The 12,484-nt window shown below is 39.3% G+C and overlaps 1 protein-coding gene across 4 annotated transcripts in view; it reads right to left on the bottom strand.

Moving 5' to 3' along the window:
• The window catches only part of RAP1GDS1 (Rap1 GTPase-GDP dissociation stimulator 1), an 87,499-nt gene continuing 75,015 nt past the window's right edge, over positions 1–12,484 (bottom strand). For all 4 annotated transcript variants that reach the window (XM_065736910.1, XM_065736912.1, XM_065736911.1 and 1 more), the window contains 8 exons: positions 11,876–12,019; positions 11,487–11,618; positions 10,966–11,100; positions 9,445–9,570; positions 8,322–8,461; positions 5,083–5,209; positions 3,512–3,640; positions 1–668 (listed from right to left, as the gene is read on the bottom strand). In XM_065736910.1, the coding sequence (XP_065592982.1) occupies positions 541–668; positions 3,512–3,640; positions 5,083–5,209; positions 8,322–8,461; positions 9,445–9,570; positions 10,966–11,100; positions 11,487–11,618; positions 11,876–12,019 (1,061 nt within the window). In that variant the 3' untranslated portion in view covers positions 1–540. The remainder of the gene's footprint in view (positions 669–3,511; positions 3,641–5,082; positions 5,210–8,321; positions 8,462–9,444; positions 9,571–10,965; positions 11,101–11,486; positions 11,619–11,875; positions 12,020–12,484) is intronic.

Below are 12,484 nucleotides of genomic sequence, written 5' to 3'. Positions count from 1 at the left end.
TAAAGTGAAAGCACTGAAATTTTTATTTGTTACCTCTAGGTACCACGAGTTTGACATTAATAGGCAAGACCAGTGAATGAGCAGCAGTACATTGTATTCAAACCAGCCTCTTTGGAGCACCAAAAATGGAGCTAGATTTACTTCTTAATCCTACAGTCAGTGCACTAGCCTGGACTTGCTGCATCTTGTACTGTCCCTAATTTAGTAGTACATTGTTATGCAGTTAGGGGAGTGTGAGGAAAGAGTCATTGCGTAGTACCACTTTTACATCATCACAGGACTACAACATGCACATTCTACTATGTGGCCCAAGCAACAAGAATACAAGTAGAACAATTACAGGTGGAGACAGGTTCATGTTAACACCACCTATGAATTTTTAGAAACCTTTTTGGATGGGTACCTACAGCAGTTCATCAATTTGTGTGGGGACATTACACGCATGCACAAGTGATACAGTGGAAAACATAGCAAGAGCGACAGCAGGACAAAGGATGAAGGTGGAATCTGTGATGGGATGCACTGAAAACAAGACCTTTCTCAGCTTTCTACAGCAAGTCTCTGCTCTGTTAGCGAGGCCTGTTGGGCAACAGTTTTGTTCTCATGGCTGCGGAGTTTTGATACGACTTCTAGGATTGCCATGCTCTGCACTTCCTTTTGGAGAGATTCTGGAAAAGAAACAGTGCTTTGTATGAGATGGGTAAGAGAACAGTAAAGCATGGTGTGAGGCACTTAAGAAAGCATCAGCACTACCCTGTACCCACTATTTGCACATAAGCCCACAAATGTCATCTATTTATTTACTATTTTGAATTGCTTTTAAGAATGGAGGAAGTCTCTGGGGCCTTGGGCTTGAGCAGACCTCATAGATTTCAGGCAGAGATGAAAGACAAATTTTCTGCATAGCAATTACAAAAATCCACCTGGAATGACTTCCAGAAGAGATGCTTAGGAAGTCTTTTAGTTGAATGTTCTTGTTTGATTCCTTACTATTCTGATGAACGAGTGTGCCTGAAGGGTTCACTGCGTAGCTCATTTGTATCAAATCAGTTCTGGTTGGTTGTGTGGGAATGTGGAGAGGGTATGTCACCACTTGGTCACTGGTAGCTGCCCACTTATGGTTCCGCTCTGAACGTGTCACAAGTACAACGCATTGGGTAATAAGTTGTCTGTATGTATGTTTGACTTGAAACTTTGAGGATGTTTCACGGTTCCCACCCTGGATAGCATTCTACTTGATGTCAAAAAAGAAAGGTTGGGAACAACCCACAGAACTATTGCAATTTATTTATTTTTTAAAGTAGGGAGTTTACTCAAAGCCCTGTGCTCTAGACTTCCCACAGTTAAGAGCCAAAATGGCTGTTTTTGTTTCATGTCTGTTTAGTCCATTTTAGTGAACTCTCTCAGCAACAAACACCTAACAAACACCTACATGTATTTTTTGCTTCCCAGGTGGTGGGGGCTTAATCCCTGACCTTACCAGAAGGAATCCCAACCATCTGTTTCAGATTAGCTATACAATATATGCTATGCATATTTACAGACTTTCCTTACAGCACACTTGGCTTTTTCATTCCCTTCCTACTTTCTTGTTCACATGTTTTCAGTTTTTTTTTCTTCACATAGTTATCCCTGTCTTTGTGTGTTGGGAACTCACACACTGCTGTGCACCTGGGAACCAGTATATATTGAGCAGAGTCAGTGAAGCTGTTGGATGCTTAGGCTGTGTAGGCACTTTCATTCCCCTTTTTAAGATACCATCATGCTTAAGCAGTGTTACTGAACTGCCTTTTAGGAGCTTGCTGTGATTTACAGTGGCTGATCAGTTGTGCTCAGTGCATTTTTGCAACCATTGCACACAAGTGACTGTGCTAGCTAGGAATACTCTGCTTTTGCTTATTCCTTAGGTTACACACTTCCATTCTCTTCTGCACTCATTCTTCCCTCTTCCCACCCATTCACTCAGTTGCAACAGCAACTTCAGGTGGCAAAAATACATTTATGCATGTCTATTTACTGTTAATGCACTGCCATTGGCAGTATCAAGTTAAATGTGATGCCAGATACCCTATAACGAAGGATAGTAACAAGAGTAGACACTGGAGAATTAAACTTAACAGTAATTGAAATAGTACAACTACTTTCTAGCTTTTATATAACTATGGCTACAGAAGTCTGTTTACAGTAAAATGAAAAACATGGGAGACGAGGGAAAATGTTAGAGGCAATAGAGCTGGAAGAGATGTTTCATATTTTCACATGCAAAAGCAGACTTTGCTCTTTGTGATTTCACTTCTCTACTCTGATTAAAAGCAATTGGTAAACAAAATTTAATACCAGGGTTGCCCAGTTGCTGCTCTTATATACTGGCTATTTTTACACTGGCCTATTCACGGGGATGCAGGGCTGAATGCTGGGGCAGCTCTGGCTTCTTCACAGCTGTGCACTGCAGTAATGTGCTGTCTGCTCCCTGGGAGAATGCCAAGATGCCTCATGCCTAGGCAAAGCTTACAGTGTGGTGGCAGACTGATCTCTACCGCTTGGATAACCCTGAAAAAATAAGGGAAGACTGCTCCTTATTCTGGTGGAACAGAGAGACAGTTATTTGACTTTAAATAACGCGGTCAGTCAATCTTGCAGGTGATAGGACTCGGAGAGGTGAAAACGTGTCAGGCAGAATTTCTGAGGATCATTATTTTTGTTGTCAATGCACACAGGAACATCACAGGGAATGAAAGAAATGCAGCCACTTCTTGAATTCTTAACTGAAGATCAAATTTCCCTGTGATACCCTGCTCCATTCCCTGCACCACCATGTTTGGTAGTGGCACGTATTCGAGCACCTCAAGTTCATCTTCCAAAATGACCACAAACAGTTGTGTCTGGAGCATGCTCAGGCTGCCAAGGAAAGGACACTTCCTAGCAAGGTGAGTGAGGACCCCTCCCAGGGCAGGACTACAGCTACATGTTGTAGTAAGTTCTCATTTGTGTGTGTGTCCCTGCAAGTATTCCTTGTCTTTTTTAATTTCCTACAATTCTTGTTGGAATTTTAAAGTCAAGAGGTACCTTACAAGTTTCTCTTCCACCTAATTTTACTTCAATAAGTTGAAGAAAAACAAAAAACCAGATACCACATGTCATACTGGAAACTTACAGTCCAAGGTGAAAATTAACTTATTATCTGCATGCTTGCACAGAACGCCTGATACTGTACCGTTTAAAATGTTACATTTTTTTTCCTTTCAAATTTCCAGATAGCTTGAATTTCCAGGAGCTACCTGCATCTTGCAAAAGCCAAAATCCTATTTCTGCAGTTAATATCCAAAACAGAGTTAACACTCCCTTTTTCTTGGCCCTATAAATAAAGTGTCACAGTAAATTCAGCCATTTTGTGCACATTCATAGTGAACAGAGAACCAGTCCCAGTGTATCTGCACATGCCCTGTGTTTGGGCTACAATGACGTTGATTAAATAAATGTCTTTGGAAAGTAGTCCCTCCCCAGTACTCACCAGATCCTATAAGGGCACAGACCAGCACCATGGAGTTGTATTTTATTTCTGGAGCGCTCCTGTCATCTGATAGCAGTCTGTGTAGAATCTGCACAAGCTGAGCGTTTTCAAGATCCTTTTCAGCTGTGACTGAAATACAAGTGAAAACTTGTGAAACTGGAATTGGTGCTTTGTTTGATACTTTTGTGTTTTAGCCAGCTGGTGCTGTGGTAGAACGTGTTGGATGTTATGATGACAGGAATCACATAGAAAAGACAATCACTAGGTTCAATGATAAAATCCAATCTTAAATGTACAGTGAGCTAATAGAAAATCTGCCAGGCTTTCTACCTACTTAGGCCAGCACTTGCAATATTTAAGCATACAAGCCTTCTACTGCCTGCGAGACCTCTAATTTCCTTTTAGAAAATTTGTCTGAGTTTAATGCAGACAATGGAATTCTTGACTTCATGGTAGAAAAACTCAAGGTCTATTATTAAGACTGTGAAAGGCTTTGCAAGATCAGAGTACGAATTTTTTCCTTTGTACTCTTCTAAGAAACATACTGAATTGAGGCTTGAAACATTTAGATGTCTGAAGCCTCATGTCAGTATCATTTCCTTCTGATCAAAGAAATTCACTGATGCATTGCCAGTGATTTGGAAGCTGAATGTAGCATTCTGTAGGTAAACAATGACAACAGATGAAATAAAGAACAAAAGTATTTAATGCTTATTTAGTTCATGATATTAATTAATAAGCAAGAAACAGGATTAAGCAAGCCCCCACTGAACATTTACCTTTCTTTATTTGGTAAAACAAATTTGGGGAGATTTAAATTATTCAGAGGAAATTCTTTACTCAGAGGGTGGTGAGGCACTGGAACAGGTTGCGCAGAGAAGTTATGGATGCATCATCCCTGGAGATGTTCAAGTCTAGGTTGAATGGGATCCTGGGCAGCCTGATCTAGTGGGGTGGCAGCCCTGCCCATGGTGGAAGTGGAACTGGTTATCTTTAAGGTACCTTCCAATCAAAACCATTCTATGAAGCTGAGGTTGGTTAAGACATGTAATCATCTCTGCCTATATATGGCAACTCTAGCATCTATTTCTGTGGAGTTTAATAATAATATTAGATGTGTTTTGGAGGCATCATCCACCTCTATATGTATGCTTTAGTTCTCACTGATTAGGGGAGAGCTCTACTTTGATAAGCCCTCTCAAAAGGAGATTGACTATTTCAGTGTACACAGGCCTCAGTCACGTGGTCTCTACTCTAAATTACAATTTTCTTAACAGTCAGTCCGTTGGGTTTTATCTGAAATCTTCTAGAGATTGTTATAGATTCTATGATCACTGTCCAGAATAGAGAAGTAGATACTGTATAATCAGCAAACTTCAATTCTCTGCATAAACTTATTGTTTATCTATTTCTTTGCATGAATTGCCATGTATTTCCATGCCACTGAAAGGCAGGTGGAAGCAGCAGCCTGTTCTACGTTGCAAAATAAACTCACAGGACTCTCCCTGTAGGGTTTCTCTTGAGCATGGGCTCAAAAGAGCACAGGCAGAGTTAGCCACTGGGATACTTACCTAACTCTAAAGCTGCTATTAGTGCCAGTGCAACGAGAGCTTCGTTTTGCATTATTACATGTTCACTGGTTGCCATGGTTACTAAATGCTTGATGCCACCGCTTTGTACAATCGTCCTAATTACATCCTAAAACAAATGGCATAGAAATGAAAAAAATTGCGTTACATACAAAGTTTAAACATTTTCAATTATTAAACATCACATTTAAACGAAGTTATCATGGTAAGGATACTCGTTGGTAATATGCACATTTAATCACGTTATATGTGAACGTATGTGCATACAAGCCTATAAATACTCTGCTGTGAACTCTGCAATTAGAAGGTAAAACTTATTAAACCAAGCCAGTTAACCACGTTTAAAATACATATTGCTCTTTTCCAAGTTACCCTCTATAACTCAAGTTCTTATGGCAGACGGTCAGTTGCCTAACAGTGAGTACCCTTTGCTGTGTTAAATCATCTTTGAACACCGGCTAAATTTAATTTTTCCCTTTATGTTGTCATGCTGAGAGCTGCTTTTAAACCCATCCAATGAACTGTGTAATTGAGATAAGAATACAGTTTAATAACACTGGCATCCAGATCCCTCCCCATGCTTCATCTCTCCATGGATTTTCAGGCTTTCTTCCAGATGTTCAGAGCTGAGATCACAAATATTATACTTACTACTTAATAGAAACTATATACTAGAAAAGAGATTTTTAGAATTAGGAAAATGAATAACATTCTCTTGAAGTATCGTGGAATTATGCTTCAAATACAAGGCAGGTCAGGAAAGGACAGTTATGAGATACTTATGAGTCAGTTTCTGTTCTAAAGCCAGCAATTAAAATGGACTGTTGTCTAAGATCTAGGAAATGAAAATGCTGGGTGTGTTAAGTGACTTTAAAGCAGTTTAGATATATGCAAGCAGGATTCTCTTTTCAAGTTCAAAATTTAGTCTGCATTATGTGTAATGAAGGATGAATAAAAATCTCTGGTGTCTGCAATTTGAATACCTGTATGCTCTCATTAAAATGCTGGTTTGCACTTAAAGCAAATTTTCATTATGTGCACAAAAAATATTTGAAAATTGTTTGCCTGAAAGTCAGGTAACTTTACATGCTAAGGGGCAACTCTCCGAGGAAATGTGGTTTGCCTTTTTAATGTATTTTTTATTTGTTCTGTGGGTGCAAAGATTTGAAGCAGAAGTTGTTTCTTGAAATAAGAATCCAATCTAAATTTATAACCCCGCTGAATTTTCATTTAAAGCACACATCCCTTTTCAATTCCAACCTCAAGCCCAGCTCATTATCTGATACGTGTTTTTAGAATAATTTATGTTCCACTGCTTGCACAGACTGTGCAGTGACATTCTTTGTGCAAGGGAAAAGGCACAATATGATCACAACCTTGAAAACTGAAATACTTGTAGATGATCATATTGTAGATGCTTGAGGATGTTTGTGGCACAAGTCACAGCCCAATGATTCAAGAATTTGTCATTCAGAAAAAAAAGGTTTTTAAATGGTGGTATCTGCAAGTGTGTAAGTGGTTCTATATTTTTTCTTACTTGCAAGGATAGTTTTCTTATTTGTGATTTTTCTGGCGTAAATCTCAAAGTGGCTTTGAGACCTTGCAGTACTCTGGGAGCTGCTAATTTCTGTTTGACTTAGTGGGGAATTTTGGCTATCTGTCTTGACATCAAAATTCTAACAACTTTGTAGTTGAACATCGCCTTCGAAATGGCAGTGCCAAGAAGATAAGGGGTGGCAAGTCAGATAACTCAGGTTTGATGCCTGTGCAACTGAACAAAGGGGCTTTGTACTTGTGAAAAAAAAGAGAAAAGACATTTCCTAAACCAATGCTGCCTTTCTCAATATTAGGTCTAACATTACTAAATAAAAAACGATTTCAAATCTGATGTGCACTAAAGAACCAGTTATATCCACAATCCAAACCTAGAGGGCAGTAAATGCATTTGAAGAAAACCAACAGCCTTCTCAGCTGTTGTCTTCTACCGAAGATGTTTCTACTGTAAGTACCTAAACCACTAAGAAATTCAACTGTGTTAATTCTGTTAACTGCTGTCTTAATAATCTATTTCAAGCCATTAACAGTGTCTCTGTATTTAGGATTAAATTCTGTTTTCTTGTAGAGAGTGTTAATAACTTGCATCTGTGGCTTCTTACACCATGTTCATGTGGCACCCTGTAGGTGGTGTGAGGGGAAGGAAAATAACTTGGGAGTGGGAAAACTGGTCATAAATTGAAACTGAAAATTGAAAACTGGACATAAAATGGAGAGTGAGCATTAGAAAGAGACACTAATATTAGAAATCAGTAAAGGTGTCGGTCTCCATAAGTCCTATTGATTTGTTTTTGTGGAGACATTGTATAGATACCACATTGTGCGTACTTCACTTTGCAAACACCATGGACAAGCGAAGAAGTCACTGTTGGTCTGAGTTTTCCACATCGTGCTTACTGTAAAGCTCGGTCACGATGCATCCTGTGTTTGTATCAGTGAATTCAGCTGGTGAAGTCAGAGCCTGGAGTGCCTTGTTTCTAGGGGAGGTGCCTATGTTCCTTCTAAAGCACTGTTTCACCTAGTGCTCCCACTGAGCAAGGTGTGAAGACTTGATTATGTGCTTGGATGTTACAACTTAGACTGTTTATGTAAAAGTTGATACGAAGGTTATGCAAGGGACAAAACTTACTGATCCCAGTTTCCCTTATACCTTGTACCACATGCAGGCAAGCTTCTGATAGCGTTCAGAGAAGAGGATCATTTCTAATTGTCCATTAAAATCTTAAAACACTAAAATACCATGTGAGAAGAGCAGAGGTACAGTCTATTTCTGGATCTCAGTAATTTGATACCTATCTACATAGCAACATCATCATAATTGAATGCCGTGAGTCTTTATATATTATTATTAAGTAGAAAATAAGGCATGCTGAACTTCTGCTGGATAAGACCAAATTATAGCAGCTTGAGACTTAGCTGTATTCACCCTAACAGCGTTCCTTGAATGGCTTCTATATCTTTTTATCTACATAGTTCCAGTGAGTGTTTAAACCTGGTACTTCAGTCAGACTGGCAGGTCCTGGAGGCAGAGAGGATGTGAAATAGGAAATCAACCAACCTAGCTCCCAACAAGACTTACATACCAGAGGCTTTGACTGCCAACAGCATGAAGTGCAGAGTGGTAATTCTTTGTTCTTACAAGCTGAGCTTTTTCACCAGTAACTTACTTTAGATTTGCTGTGTCGTATAAGTGCAGAAAGTAGTCTGTTTGATTCTCCCATCACACCTGCATGATCCTTGGCTTCGCACCACTCCACCAATCGTTCCACCAGTTTTGCATTTTTTCCCAGTTGTTCAGCTGCTTCTGCTACACATTGCCAGAGCCAACAACACAACAGAGAAGTTGTCATTTTTTAAGCAAGTGCTAGAAAAATAAACTGAAAGTTACTTACTAAAGAAGTTTAAGTAGAAATTTGCCAGCTTGTACTGTGTGAAAAATCTAGGTTGCATGTAAGGAAAGCCAGTCAAAATGGAGACAAATATCAAAAACACTCATAACCCAGTTCCCAAGTAAAAGTTAACTCAGCCCACTTTGAAGTTTGTGCATTGATTAACAGCAGTGAACATACAGGTGATGCCACATTCCCAATTGAGATAGCTAAAAAATTCGAAGGACCACTGTCATCAGTTAAATGTTATAGATGATAGGTTGCGTGAGAAATTCTTCAAGGAATTTCTATTTCATAGAAATAACTAACAGCAGTAAACTACAATGTTTTGAGGTTCTTCATTTGTTTGTTTTTTTATTCCCCAAAATTGCTGCACTAGGTTAAAAAAAAATGTGGTGATTTACTTCATCCACAACTTAACAGACATCTAATTTCAAAACATCTAATTTCAAAAACACAGAATAAGCTGCAGAACCGAAAGGTGTTTGCTCATTTTGAAATTGCAACTTAGCATTTAGCAAGTGCATCAGTACGTTCCAAGAAGCTTGATACAGCTAGAAAATGCAGCAAGTGAACAGCGAAACTGGAGTGATAGCTTATAACTCCCACACCACAGTGCATTCTCACATTGTGACAGTGTAGGAGCGGTCTGAAATACAAAAGTAAATAAGCATTTGACACCTATTCTGAGGGTCCCTTGTAGTCAGTTGGGAATTTTTAGGTGAAAAAAAAATCAACCCACATTTTTCTCTCCCTTTATATATGCATTTATTCCAAAATATCAGGAATAAAATTAAAAAACAAACAAAAACCCTCTGCTTCTCTCGTGTAAGAGTTTTAGCAGTATATCACAGACTGAACCAAAGTGAATCACTTAACATAGAGAACAGTTTATTTTTACCTTGTGCATCTATTAACATTCGTAATGTTCCCAGCAGCTTGAACTGAACAGGGGGCATCTCCGATCTGAGAAATTTCAATACTGCTTCTGCAACACCAGCTGATAGCATCTTAGCCTTATTTACAACTGTGTGAATAAAGAACAGGAATGATCTCCAGAACATTTTTGGAAGATGCAGTTTATTTCCAAGACAATCTTGGTGCAATTTTTCAGACAGTTTGAAAAATACCTAGTGAATACAGACTTCAGGAACATGAGTTTGTGCTGACAATGCTGTATTGTAGGAAAATGTTGTGGTTGCTGAGACACGTGTGAAATGGTGTGCTTTATCCTAGCATGTGCACGTAACCTCCAGTGTTCACCATGAACATGGAGACCACATTTCCCACCACAGCTTAGGAAAGGAGTCCTCCAGAAAATGAACCAAGCAGAAGCCCAGGCCAGTACTTACCTATACCCCAAAACATGGGGAAACTTCTCTGATTCCCTACATCACTTTTCCCTTTCATACAGGGAAAGGAACTAAAGCATCCAATTAGCACAGTAACCTCTCTCTATGTGTATTATTCTATACAAACACCACTGTGGCCTCCCCAAGCCTTCATCCCTTCCACTAGTCTAAGTTCTCTGCTTCCATGGAGCTATCTAAAATCTGTGTAAGGTGTAAACTCAATCCAATATTGTAGTTAGAAAAAAATGGTCATTTCATATTCAGAGTAGCATTTAACAAGCAGTTCATCACTGAGGCCACTTATTCCTCACTCATTTTCCTATAATGACATTCATTAAGTCCTGTGCAAGTCTCTGTCTGACTTTCCTAAGCACAGGCTACAGAGAAGCTTTCCAACTGATGCAAGTTAACAGAATTACCTAAGCAAGGTAAGCAAATGGTGTAGCACAAAAGCTGCATGGGTTTTAATATGTATGCACAACCGTTTTTAGAAAGTTACTGTTTGTCAAAACTGAAAATAGTAAAGTAAGTTTAAATGGATAAAAGAATTATTTGTGGCTTTGTTTTAGAAAGCATACACAATACTATAGGTTTGTATTGGTTTTATGTGCACATGCTCTGCTTTTTATGTTTGCATAATTAAAAGTCACAAATGAAGTTAATGAAAATAACAAAATCAGCATTCAGTTCACTGCCTCCAAACAGTTACTAATCAGAGCAGGCTGACTATTCTAACAGCTCACCTCCAGCTCTACCTTCTGAATAGTCAAAGCTTTAGGAACTTACAGGGGGATGCAGTGTTTCAATATATTCCTCACTGTTGTCTGGTGGGGACTTTGGGCTGTGAAAGAGAACCCAAATGAAGAAACAAAAAACAAAAAAGCAGTGCTATGCATTTCTGAGGCCTTGGCTCCCTGCCCTTTCCTTGGTGGGGGATTCAAAGTGTCAAAGGAGGGCTGGATAGATCTGCGATGTATTTAAAACTGACGGTTGATATTGCTGTGCAAAAGCTATAAAGGCAAGAGAACAGAATTTCCACTTGTTAGGCAGCAGTGCAAAGGGAGGCTTACCAGGAATAGCCAGGTTTCTGAGCGCGCTCAGAGCTGCGTGTTGTACAGTTACATTTCCATCCTCCACATGTCTGTCTAGCAGATCCATCAGCTTTTGAACTATGCCATTATCCACCATATGGATGCAGTTTCCGTCTGTGCAAGATGAGACAAATCACTTGTGAATGAAAGATTTTTATGAGTGCTTTTTAAGAACAGAAGTGCCAGTTCCCTGCTCCTTCCTAGATTGTATTGTTAGAGCACTTGACCACCACCATCAGTGGAATTTGTAAACAAATTTAGAACAGCGATAGAAGAAGCACTGCAGAAGGCAGAAATTCCCCATACATTTATTACAAATGTGAAACATTTGTAATTATTATTTTTTTTAAAGGTGTAATACTTTTCAGGATAGTGCAATATGAAACTCCTGATGTTGCTACACAGTTTACTGCTAGCTTTACCATGGTGTACAACTTTTCTTTGTGTCTGTACAGATGTAGTATGATAGAAGGGCACAGTTAAACATGGCATATTCTTACCGTTTCTGGCAAAATTTGCAATAGCCAATGCTCCTGCAAGTTGTAGCTGATGGCTGTTGGAAGGAATCCATGAAAGTACTCTTTGGAACACACTGCCTTTTCCTCCTTCAAATAACTTTTGCATGGATTCATCTGGGATAAAAAGCAGATAGTCAGCAAGCCAAATAAATGTTAGGCAAAATTCTTCTCTTTATAGATATATATAGTCAAGCTCTACCTGCAATCAGTCCAGTCCTGCATTTAATGAGAGATGAAATCTAACCTAGCATACTAAATGTTAAACGTTCAGTGGTTATTTGAAAATTGTGTAATAAGTTGTAGCATTGAGCAGTCAAATGGCACAGAGGTGTGTCTGCTGTTTCTTTGCAGAAGTGACACACTGCACTTACCTCCAAGCAGTAATAAAACCATAAGATCAGAAGCTGTTTTAAGCTCTGCAACATCATCCTCTTTGTCGCTGTCGACAGTCTTCTGGACAATCTCAAGTAAACACTCCACCAAGCCTGCTTCAACCAGCTGCAGTTTAATGACATCTGTGAAATAGCATGGATAGGAGGAGTCAACTTTATAATTTAAAATACATTCATTGTACCTACAAGCAGGACAGACAAAACTAGTAGCGATGTCAAGTGTTTCACTGACTGCTTGTGTAGCAAAAACTACCTTTTTTTTTTTTTTTTCCTTTATTGTGGATTCTTAGGTTCCACTTCCATTATAACGAGTGGAGTCTGGAGCACAGGCCTTATGAGGAGCAGCTGAGGGAGCTGGGATTGTTCAATGTGGAGAAGAGGAGGCTCAGGGGAGACCTTACTGCTCTCTATAACTACCTCAAGGTAGGCTGTAGTGAGCTAATGTAACTAGTGACAGGACTAGAGGGAATGACCTCAAATTGCACCAGGGGAGATTCAAGCTGGATGTTAGGAAATGCTTTTTCTCAATGAAAGAGTGGTCAGATGCTGGAATAAGCTGCCCAGGGAGCTGGTGGAGTCACCAACCCT

Source organism: Cyrtonyx montezumae, unplaced genomic scaffold (genome assembly GCF_038088225.1).
Source record: "Cyrtonyx montezumae isolate F1298 unplaced genomic scaffold, pur_monq_1.0 scaffold_2, whole genome shotgun sequence".
Lineage (NCBI taxonomy): Eukaryota > Metazoa > Chordata > Aves > Galliformes > Odontophoridae > Cyrtonyx > Cyrtonyx montezumae.
The sequence above is the reverse complement of the archived record's forward strand: the minus strand, read 5'-3'. Positions and strand labels throughout refer to the sequence as shown.